This window comes from Neophocaena asiaeorientalis, unplaced genomic scaffold, assembly GCF_003031525.2.
Source record: "Neophocaena asiaeorientalis asiaeorientalis breed wild unplaced genomic scaffold, Neophocaena_asiaeorientalis_V1.1 scaffold546, whole genome shotgun sequence".
Classification (NCBI taxonomy): Eukaryota; Metazoa; Chordata; class Mammalia; order Artiodactyla; family Phocoenidae; genus Neophocaena; species Neophocaena asiaeorientalis.
The window spans coordinates 523677-535698 of record NW_020175442.1 but is presented as its reverse complement, the minus strand read 5'-3'; the positions used below and the strand labels follow the sequence as shown (position 1 = coordinate 535698).

The 12022-nt window shown below is 35.3% G+C and overlaps 1 protein-coding gene across 2 annotated transcripts in view; it reads right to left on the bottom strand.

The window, feature by feature from the left end:
* ODF2L (outer dense fiber of sperm tails 2 like) overlaps positions 1–12022 on the bottom strand; it is a 54063-nt gene that overhangs the window by 8626 nt on the left and 33415 nt on the right. The window contains exons 16-17 of one of the 2 annotated variants that reach the window (XR_003006276.1): positions 7017–9893; positions 6103–6266 (exon numbers count right to left, since the gene is read on the bottom strand). Coding sequence is in view for 1 of the 2 variants with exons in the window: in XM_024767867.1 (XP_024623635.1) it covers positions 9765–9893 (129 nt within the window). In the remaining variant the exon portion in view is untranslated. Of the gene's footprint in view, positions 1–6102; positions 6267–6322; positions 9894–12022 lie in introns of those variants that run through there. The other variant, XM_024767867.1, reaches the window with a different exon arrangement.

The window sequence follows — 12022 nt, the reverse complement described above, 5'->3', positions numbered from 1 at the left end:
GGGGGGGGGAGAAAGGAAGGGAGGGAGGGAGGGAGAGAAAGAGAGGGAGAGAAAGAGAAGACAGAGCATCCAAGACCTGTGGGACAATATCAAAAGTCTAACATACATGAAATGAGAGTCCCAGAATGAGGAGAAAGAGAGAACAAAGCAGGAGGAACGTTTGAAAACGCAATGGCTAAAAATTTTCTGAAATTAATGAAAGACAAAAACCCTCCAAGATCTAAGAAGCCTAGAGAACACTAAGGATGATTTTTTAAAAATAAAATAAAAAGGAAAAATCTAGACACATCATAGTTAAACTATAGAAAATCAAAGATAAAGAGAAAATCTTGAAAGTAGCGGGGTGGGGAAAAAAAAAACAAGAATCAATGCAGAGACAAAGACAGGATTGACACTGTACTTCTTGTCAGAAGTTATGGAAATCAGAAGACAACGAATTCCATTAGAGAAATTAAAGAAAAACAAAAGTCAACCTAAAATTCTATGCAAAGTGAAAATATCTTTCAAAATGAAGACTAAATATTTTTTTCCAGAAAAAGATAAAGTGGGAGACCTTACTTCTAACAGAATTACACTGCAAAACACATTAAAGGGTTTTTCAGACATAAGGAGTATGATACCAACTGGAAAAATGGATCAAAAAAAAAGAAATAAAAAGTGCCAGAAATGGTAAGAATGAGGGTAAACATAAAACACATTTTTTCTTATTTTTAATCACTTTGAAAGATAACTGTCAAAGCAAATATAGTAACAATGTATTGTGAGGTTTATAGCAAATACAGGAGTAAAATGTTATAACAATAATAGCAAAATGGATGGGAGAGAGACAATGAAATTATACCATTTTAAAGTTCTTAGGTTATAGGTAAAGTGTTATGTTATTACGTGAAGGTAGACTGTAAGGACTTAAAGATGTATGTTTTAAACTGCTAAAACAAAAAAACAAAAAACTAATAAGCCAATAGTGGAGATACAAATTAAATAGTAAAACAATATTTAATTAATCCAAAAGATGGAAGGAAAAGAGAGAAAAAGGAAACTAAACAAATGGGACAATTAGAAAATTAGCAAGATGGTAGATTTAAATTCAACCATATTATTAATTATATTAAAAGCAAATCGTCTAAACACCTCAATTAAAAAGCAGAGACTGTCATATTGCTATCTACAAGAAAATTCCTTTAAATATAAAGGCATAGATAGCCTAAAATAAAAGTATTAAAAGTAAATATAGCATGCGATCACTAATCAAAAGAAAGCTGGAGTGGCTCTATTAATACGAAACAAGGTAGACTTTAGAACAATGAATATTATCAAAGATAAAGAGGGACATTATATAATATTAACTGTCAATTCAACAAGATATAACAAGCCTACTTGTATATACACTTAACAATAGAGCTTCAAAATATGTAATGCAAAAACTGATCAAACTGAAAGGAAAAACAGGCAAATTCCCAATTATAGGTGGGGACTTTAATACAACTCTTTCAGTAATTGAAACAAGTAGACAGAAAATAGCTAAGAATATAAGAAGACCTGAAAAATACTATCAACTAATTTGACCTAAAACAAATCAAAACAAACTTCAAAGGACTGAAACCATTCAAGGTACATTCTCTAACCACAAAAGAATTTAACTGGAAACCAACTATAGAAAGATATCTGAAACATCTCCATGTGTTAGGAAGTTAGAAATTAGATAAGCAGAAAATAACCAACTGCCTGGAAACTAGGATTACATTCATAAATAATCCATGGATTAAATATTAAGTCAAAATAGAAATCTAAAATTATTTTAAACTGAATGATAATGAAGATATGATATACCAAACCTTGTGGGATACAGATAACCAGTGCTTAGAGGGAAATTCCATATCCAGAGCGCATATATAAAGCAGACTGTCCTCTCCAGCGTAGGTGGGCATCATCCAATCCATTGAGGGCCAGAACAGAACAAAAACAGTGGAGGAAGGGAGGATTCACTGGCTCTTTGCCTGACTACATGAGCTGGGACATCAATCTTCTTTTGCCCTCAGCACTCTTGGCTTTCAGGCCTTTAGACTCAGACTGGAATCTATACCACTGGCTCTCAGGCCTTTGAGGAATGCCACTGGCATTCCCAGGACTCCAGCCTGCAGACAGCAGATCATGGGACTTTTCAGTCTCCATACATAATCACATGAGCCAATACCATATATATTGTTTTTCTGGAGAATACTAACACAACCTAGAATCTGTCATACAGAGTGAAGTAAGTCAGAAAGAGAAAAACAAATACCGTATGCTAACGCATATATATGGAATTTTAAAAAGCGGTACTGATGAATCTAGTGCCAGGGCAGGAATAAAGACGCACACGTAAAGAACAGACTTGAGGGCATGGCGGGGGGGAAGGGGAACCTGGGATGAAGTGCAAGAGTAGCACTGACATATATATACTACCAAATGTAAAATGGATGGCTATTGGGAAGCTGCTGCACAGCACAGGGAGATCAGCTCAGTGCTTTGTGACAACCTAGAGGGATGGGATAGGGAGGGTGGGAGGGAGGCTCAAGAGGGAGGGGATATGGGGATATATGTATATGTATAGCTGATTCACTTTGTTGCACAGCAGAAACTAACACATTGTAAAGCATTCATACTCCCAAAAAGATGTGGGAAAAAAAATTTTAAACTCTGATTAAGAAGGACAAACTTCCAGTTACAAAATAAATGAGTCATGGGGATGGAATGTACAACATGGGGAATACAGTCAGTAATATTGTAATAATTCTGTATGGTGACAGATGGTAAGTAGACTTATTGTGGTGATCATTTTATAATGTATAGAAATATCAAATCATTATGTTGTATACCTGGAAGTAACATCGTTTATAGGTCAATTACACTTCAATTAAAAAAAAAAATCTGGACTTCCTTGGTGGCACAGCCGTTAAGAATCCGCCCGCTAATGCAGGGAACACAGGTCTGATCCTTGGTCCAGGAAGATCCCATATGCTGCAGAACAACTAAGCTTGTGCACCACAACTACTGAGCCTGCGCTCTAGAGCCCACAAGCCACAACTACTGAGCCCACATGCCACAACTACTGAAGCTTGTGCGCCTAGAGCCCGTGCTCCACAACGAGAAGCTGCCACAATGAAAAGCCCGCACACCATAACAAAGAGTAGCCCCCGCTCGCCGCAACTAGAGAAAGCCCGCGCACAGCAACGAAGACCCAACACAGCCATAAATAAATAAATAAATTTATTAAAAAAAAAAAAGTTGTACACCTTAAACTAACACAATGTTAATAAAAAAAAAATCTGTTACTCAGGCAGTTCCAAAGTAAATGAAGGAGGGGGAAAAAAGAACCAGAGATATGACTAAACCCCTCATGACCACAAATATTATTGATATTTATTTTAAAAGACTGGTTAGTTAACATCTTAATAAACTTCACGTAGAATTAAAAGACCAAACAAAAATACTGATCAGCAAGTCCTAATTAAGAAAGTGAAAAGGCAATTCACAGAGAAGTAGAAACTAGTTTATATAACTCCAATGAAAATTCATATCTGGAATTCATTTTATACTAACTACAACCTAACCTGACTTTTAACAACAAAAGAAAATTTTAATACAAATGGATAATACAATAAATAGAGATGTGGGAGAATAAACACCAGCTTCAGGTATTACTTAAACTGCTAACAACTAAATATTAGTGAAAAATAAAAATATAGCCTTCTAAAATTATGAACAAATATTAATATTTACAATTACAGAATTCCATATAATTTTCAAAGCATGTTCACATTTCTACTTGACAGTTATAACTAAATCGACAGATGATGTGACCAAATTTATATTCATTTTAATGTCGAATGAGAAGATTTGTTTTTACTAGATGCCAGGCACTGGCTAAGCAGTGGAATGGCATAACAGAAGTAGTTCTGCCAGCATTGAATTGTTACTCCAGGACAAATGGCTAAATTGCAGATTATTGTAGCAAATGGCATGAACAATTCTGTGTTTCAAGAACCTTGAAATTTCTCATGGCATTTGATACAATAATTCACATCTGGGCATTTGTCTTAAAGTCATAACTCGATGCAGGCAATGAATTGTACATGATGATGATATTCACTGCAGAAACATGGAAACAACTATGCAACAATGGAGCAATAATTATTATGATGTATCCAGAGGTAATGGGACAGTAAGTTTATTGGTAGTGCGTGATCATTCTCATGTGACCCTATCTTGTCAATACTAGGATTACCCCTTTTAAATTACTGTAGGGAAAAAAGATTCGTTTTCATTTACAGTTCTTTACTAATAAATCTGAACATCTTGTAAAAATGTTTATTGGTCATTAGTAATTCTTATTTTATGAGTTGTCTGTTTTTATCCTTTGGCCATTTTATCTGATGGACCTTTATATTTTATTAATTTGTAACAGCTCTCTATATGTTGGGCAGGAAAAAGAAAGTATAGAAATCTTTGTGTCTGTTTTACCCTCAAGTGTTATGCTTGGAGTTTTAGCATGAATCAGATCATTAGAAATTACAATTCCTGTTTCTTAAGATGCTTCAACTTCTGATAGTTTTCATCTTCATGGATACTATCAGAAAGGTTAAAATACAATTTTTCAAGTAAGATAAGTTCAAAATAGTAAAAGCCAAGATAGACTTCTAGCATAGAAATGAAAATTTATATAGTTTTAAGGTAATTAAGTGTGCTTATCTGTAGAAGTGAAAACAAATCTTTTAAAAATAAAAAGGTTTTAGGTAATATTACATTCAGGTAACATTCAAGAAGTTTTATTATTTTATTATTCAAGACGTTTAATTATTAAGATGAAATTATTTATTTTTACTTAAGGACCATTTACACATATCTTACCACCTTGGGTTTAGATGTCCTCTTTAGTTAGTTCTTTTTTTTAAGTGATAGGGAAAGATATCTATTTTACTAAAAAGCTGCAAAAAATAAACTTTAAGCTTGCCAAAAGCATTCACAGTATATAATTAAAATGTTTCTAATCAAATAATGTATGATAGTTAATCACAGGTTTACTTTTTATAGTTTTAGCAATAATCAATTGGCAATATTTTCATCTACTAATAACAAACTAGATATAAAGGGCTCCTAACAGTTCTTCCCTCCAGTGCCCACCCCAAACTATGCCTACATAAGAAGAAAAGAAGAAAGATACGAAAGTTATTTTTAAAAATAAGACTAAACTTTAACATTTTAAGGAAATCTTAAATTTCAAGGAAAATATTATTTTTAAATGTTTGTGTGTGCATTTGCGTGTGTGTGTGTTATCTGAAAGTACTGCAACTAGTTGTAATGTTAAATAAATCAAAACTACTAAGTTACACTTGGGATTTAATCAATTCCCAATTCAGTAGCATCAAAAGAAAAGAAGACAACATATGGGATTTTTAAATTAATTCTTAGACAGGAAAAAAAGAGAGAAATTCCAGTTAAATTATCTGAAGCAAACAGCTATTAAGTGAACCCATTCTATTGAATACCTTCCTGACTCCCAATACCAGCTCCCTCCCATTTTCCACTGTGGCCTCTGGAAAGCATATCTGATTATAAACAAGGTCTCTACATCCTAGTCTCTTCAGTCTCTACCTCTGCCTGAACAGAAACCTGACCCCTCACCTAGGAAACTGCTTCCCTTGCAGCCCTCAGGAATGAAAGCTACTCATTCTCCCAGACTCCATATAATTTCCCTTTAGTAGGCAAATCCCCTCTCCCTACTTTGAAGATCAGATCTAGTGGCAATATCACTAACCCATCATCTATCTGTCCATCCAACAAATACGTACTTAAGTGCCTGTTACGTGCCAGGCACTGTGTTAGCTATAGGCTACAGAACAGTAAATCCTCATAAGGGTTAAAATCTAGTGAGACAAATATGAAACATAATTACACTGAGGAGGGGGACAAGGCCTTACGGCCATGAATGTGAGGGCCAGGACATGCAGGGCCTTGAGGGTCATGTTGAGGACTCTGGATTTTATTCTAAATCCAATCAGAAACCACCGATAAGAGTTTCAAGGCTTCATTCCTCCCTGGAGTCATTACTCATCCACTCACATTTAACCAGGATGCTTGTCCTTCAGCTCTACCCAACGCCTTCTTCATCCCAGAAAGCTTCACACCCAAGGCTGCTCAGCTCAACATCCTGGACTCCAGTGACCTCCAGCTCCTCCTCAAGCAGGATTCTCTCCACTTTCTCCTTGTCCCAAATTACTCCACCTCTGAAAAGCAAATTCCAGTATTCCATTCTCAGGCCATAACCTCTCACCAAGCCTACTCTTCTTCCACTCTATACCTATTATGCCTGTCCTTCAACCTTTAAATTATTATTTGACTAGAAAAAACAACTGAAATATAATCTCATCAGAATAAGTGAAAAGTTACTACTACTTCCTCCACCCCTACCAAGGCATGTAGGCTTTTCTACACCTTCCTCCATGCCCATACCAACATATGTGAACTTATATACACAAATGGAGAGATGCTTGTTTTGATTACAAAAAGGGAATCATACCTAATACAAAATTCTGTGATTTTTTTACCCTAAAAATAAAAATCATGCACAAATCTCAGGCCAGTAGATATAGACTGAATTCATTCTTTAAAGTGCTGCACATTGCTCCAGGTACAGATACTGCCTGGGGCTCCCCTCCAACGTGAACTTCACTTGTTTCTGCAACAAACTTGCTGACCCCAGAAAACCTCGAAGGAGACTCTTCAGTGGAGTAAAGTGCTTCCATTACTGGTAGTTGGAAAAACACTGATACTTGTGACTGAAAAAGTCTGGGAGCAGAATGGCTGCTCACAGCACCGCAGCAGAGGGTAAGAGGTTTCAGGCCCATGAGTATTGAAGCCATCATGCCTTTCACCACTTAGTTTGATACTGCCCCAGAAATGTGCAAGGCTGGCTGCTGGCAGGTACTGAGGGAAACACAACCATGAGCAGGCAAGGAAAATTAAAACTCACTTACGGCTCTTGCTCTCGGAAAGAAAGATGGCCAACACAACAGAAACAGGAGATGGTTGCTGAGGTAGGACCAATGGAAGAAACAAGAGAATTTTAATGAACATAGAATGGAATTACAGTGCTGAAAAACAAAAAAACGAGAAAAACCCCAACACTTACGGGAACTAAAAATCAATCCTGACTTCTTATTTAGAAATTCAGTACCCAACAGAAAAAGAGAATGACTGCCCTTGAGAACCATGTAAGTGGTTAGAAAAATCAGGTGGAAGAAATACCTCACAAGAAACCCAGTGACAGATACCCTGAGGGAAAAGGTAAGCTGTGTGGAGGTCAGATCCAGGAGACAAATCAAGGAAGAGGAAAGGAACATGTGGAGAGGTAATAATCCCATAAATAATGGAAGGAAACTTTTAGAACTTAAGAAAGTCATGAGGCCCTGAGTATCAAGGATAAAGAGAATATCCTGCCAGCCTGTTAGTGCTGTGGGAACAAGGGCTTTTTGGGATGATGGGACGTTGGAAGCAAACACTACTTGGGGACTCCAGGGGACTGACTCTGAACCTGACGCTGAGTTTGGTTCAAACGTCAGAAGAGCAGAATGTCTGTGCTTAATGTTTCACATGGAAACATTAAGCACAGAGACTGTTACAGTTCTCCTGGCTCCCACAAACTTCCTTTGTTATTCTGTGTCACTAGCATCTGAGTACTAACCTTAGGGACTTTGCAGTAAGTCTTTTCCTTCCACAGTCCAGCTGAAATATTGTGGGGACCAATTTTTAAACGTCATATGCACAAATTACTTTGATAAAAATTAAAAATATAAAAAAGAGAAAGTGTTCATCGATGAAGCAATGCATGATTGTTAAAAGAAACCATTACCTTTATTTATGAAATATACATGAAGGTAGTACGGTCATAGTTAAGAGCAGAGACTCTGGATGCCTGCTACTTACTAGCTGTGTGACCTTGTACAAGTTACTTAACTTTTCTGTGTTTTGGTTTCCTGAAGAGTAAACCTAATTAATAGCACCTTTCTCATCAGACATAAAGATTAAATGAATTAATACATGTACTACACTCAGAACTTTGGCACAGACTAGTACTCAATAAATAACAGCGATGCTGCTGCTTATATCACAGCCACAGAAGTTAATCCCTCTATGCTTACATTTTGTCATATCTAAGGGAGGAATATGAATACCTCCCTCTCTTAACACCCATCTATCTACCTATTCACAAACATCAACTGAGTATCCATATCAGGTATTATGTGGTGGCTGAAACAGAATCATAAATAAGATACAGTTCTGCCCTTAAAGAGTTCACAGTCTAGTGGGATATACTCAAGAACCTTAGTTTTCTTTCACGTGAGTATTTCCTAAGGCTGTCTTTGCCTTAGGAGATGAAGAAAGGACCACAAGGGTCAAGCATGTGTTTTAGTACCACAAGTACTATGATTTAAAATTAAAAGGCAACTCTAATATTGTTGGCAATTGCTGGGAAAGAAATGTGGCCAGTTTCTGAAATTACTGTATTTTGCTATTTGGGTCACAGGGAAGTAAGCCCCGGCAGATGATATGGCAGTCTTAGGAGTGAGGGGACCAGAGATAAGCAGGCCCCCATTTCTGGTCAGAAGTGGATAAAACACCTTGGGGGGACTAAGCTCTGTTCATAGGCTGGACTGTGTAGTACACAACTTGCCTCTTTGAACAATCTTTTGAGACCTGAGTGTTCTTTGAATAAACAGCTCTCAAGCCTTTCTCTGAGAGGAGTCACTACTACTTGATCCCTTGTCAATTACATCCATCCCCTTTTAGAGTATCTTGCCTTGACACATAGGCTAGGAGGTTACAGAGAACATGTTCTTGGTAGCTCTTCTATGTCATCCCAATAACAAACACCTTATTCTAAAGCTTCCTGGGATTAAGAGTGTTTATTTTGATCATCCCACGTGAGTTGGCCATGGGTAGGGGTGGGACAAGTTATTCCCCTTTCATCTTTCACTTAACTCAGGGGTTTCAGAATGTCTACACTAATAATATCAGACAATCACTAACATAAGATGAAGAACAAAAGAGACTATGAATTTATAGGAGAACCTAAATGCCTATTCTTTATAAAGAAACAATGCATGCCAACATATTTTCACCTGTTACCATCAGTTGGCATTTAGTAGCCATGACTTAAAATTCTATATTTAAAACCTCACAGGAATTATAATGGCATCTCAGCATATTTGAAACAATATTAAGTACACTGAGACCTTTGGTATCTTTAGAAAGTATGCAATTATATCATTATTAAAAATAATATACAGAATATTTTCCTTTATTATATTAATATATAAATATACAGCACCATAATGTAAAACAGTTATATACATTATTTAAAATCATGTATTTGGCTCATAATTGGCCTAGGTTTATTACAAATTCACTTGAATGGTTGCTACAAAGAATGATTCTGGCTTCTTTTCTGTGTGTAAAATATTCCAAAAACCAAAATAAATTAAATAGATATTAATCCAGAGCTAAGTGAAGATTATCCAGCAAAAAAGGAATACTAACATGTATCTTGTTTTAAAGTTTCAACTGGATAATAAATTATGTTTCAAAAATCTTTACATAAAAACCCTAATAGTACCACCCATAAATCATAAAATATAGCAACAGATAGTATATTTAATTTTTATCTAATTACTTTTTAGACTCATAGTAAAAACCTATTGCTTATAGAAAATAAATCCAACAATTTATCCAAACATTGTTACATAAGAAGTTTTAAGAAACTGTAAATAATTCTTAATACTCTCATTTTGATTCTCCGACTTTTCAAGACTATGCTGTATTTCTTTCAAACATACTTCCTGATGTTGTGCTTTCTAAATAAAAAAAGAAATAAAGATAATTAATAATGACATTCATATCAAAGGATAGTCATAATATAAAATTTATATACACAATAATTGAATACATGGTTTTTAATTTTTTTAAAGAATCCTAACATCTGATGTGTTGATTAACTTAGAGCTCACTTTTCTTTAAAATCTAGAATAAAGCACATACACGGTTGATCTCTACTGTGACAGAGTTTGTTGTAATACACCTTCACTTAGCCCCAAATTATTACATATTTAACATGATTAACTCAAATGAATTTTACTTAAAACTGTCACAATTAATTTCTATTACATTTAACATGACATATTTTAATACTAGTTTTTGCCATTTTCTTTGCCTAAAAGAATGACTTTTGCTATCTTAAAAACTGATAGAATTCTAGTTTTGATAATATGAATATTTTATTTTTAGAATCTTTTAAAAAATAAAATGAACTCAATATCATAGGTATTCTTTGAGGAAAAAATTTTAAATGGAATGTATTTTTAAAATATTCAGCTGCATATAAATTCCCAAGAGATCTGTTCATTGAAAATACTTTAGATAGACAGGCTGCAAATATCACCTAGCTTCCAACTAAAATGTAGGCACCTTGAGAAGAAAAAATCTTTTATATCCTTCCTATCAGGTGTTCAATGACACCCAATACCTTGTGAAACTGAGCGATGCCCCCAGGGGAAGTGTGGTGGGTGGTATGAAACAACTTGCTAGGCTGAGCTACACAAAGTCACAGAATGGATACAGTGAATCTTTGAGGAACATTGATTTTACTCAACAACTTGGGACGGAAAAATATTAATACAAACACACATACTGTAAGGTAGAAAGCAAAATATACATGGATTTTAGTATAATATATAAGACTCCAAAGACATTTCAGGCTTCTTGGTCTGAGGTAAGCTGCTGAGGGTCACCCTTGGGTCTATGCAAGCACTCCACCCTCCCCCGGAGCACCTGGGCAGAAAATCTGTAGAGGCCTGCCACTGTGGGCAGGGCACCCTAGAAGACACCAGCATACAATTAACTATGAGACAGCCCCTCAGGGTGCTTAGGGTTCAGATGGAGCTAAGGCTTGTATACAAAACAAATACTGAATTGCCAACTAAACTGCCCCCTGGAAGGGAAAGAACTCATAAACCCATTTTCCAGCAATGTCTAAATCTATGGTTAGAATTCTAGTTTTTTACTACTGTAAAAATGATCAGGTTTAGCAAAACATCAGATCTTAAATCTACCTATTTTAGCAGCTTTAATATTCCCAAGTACTGGGAATATTATAGCAAACACACCTCCTCTTAATACTTATTTTATTTTTTCATAAGTTTCAATTACACAAAGAATGTCACACATATTTTACAACAGAAAGTCTGACAGTGAGTTAAAAAAAAAAGTTTTGAAATAAAGGGAAGGCCTGTGCTAAATTAAAGAGAAATGTTTTGTTCTGATTAAATTGCCACGGAACTTTTGATGGCAATAAAATTAAAATATTGCACGTCAAAACTCATTTAACTTTTGAACCTTTCAGGTTTTCAATGATTTAGATGCTTGGGAATGAAAAAATAGTTTTCATGGAGTTTGGCCCCTGGAAAAAATAAAGTATTATTTCCTGTGTCACTGTTAAGTAGATAGTTTTCAAGTAATTCAGTCCCAACTAGTGCCAGCTTTCACAGTTTGTTATGTCATCTGACTGTTTCATGAATAGTTAGGAAAAAACATGAGAAGACTAATTAAACACAGCCAATTTGGTATTCTCATTTCATGGCTGAGTGGACCAAAGCATCCACTTCACATGCAGATGTAAAATGTTTACTTAACACCAACTTATAACTTTCTAAAATATAATATGCATTATTTAAGACATATCAAAATCTAACTCATAATAAGTGTTTATCTTAAAAACTGAAAAATTCATATTAGAAAGAAAATAAGTCAATGATATCTGTAACTTTCATGAAGCATTTGTCATGTAAAAGTAATATGCAGGGAAAGGGCCTGATGAGACTTCGGGGGAAATGTAATAGATGCTACCAAGGATGCAGGATAATAATTCTTTGCTCAAATGCTGACTTTTTTTTTTTTTTTTTTTTTTTTTCGGGCCGGGGGCCCCCCA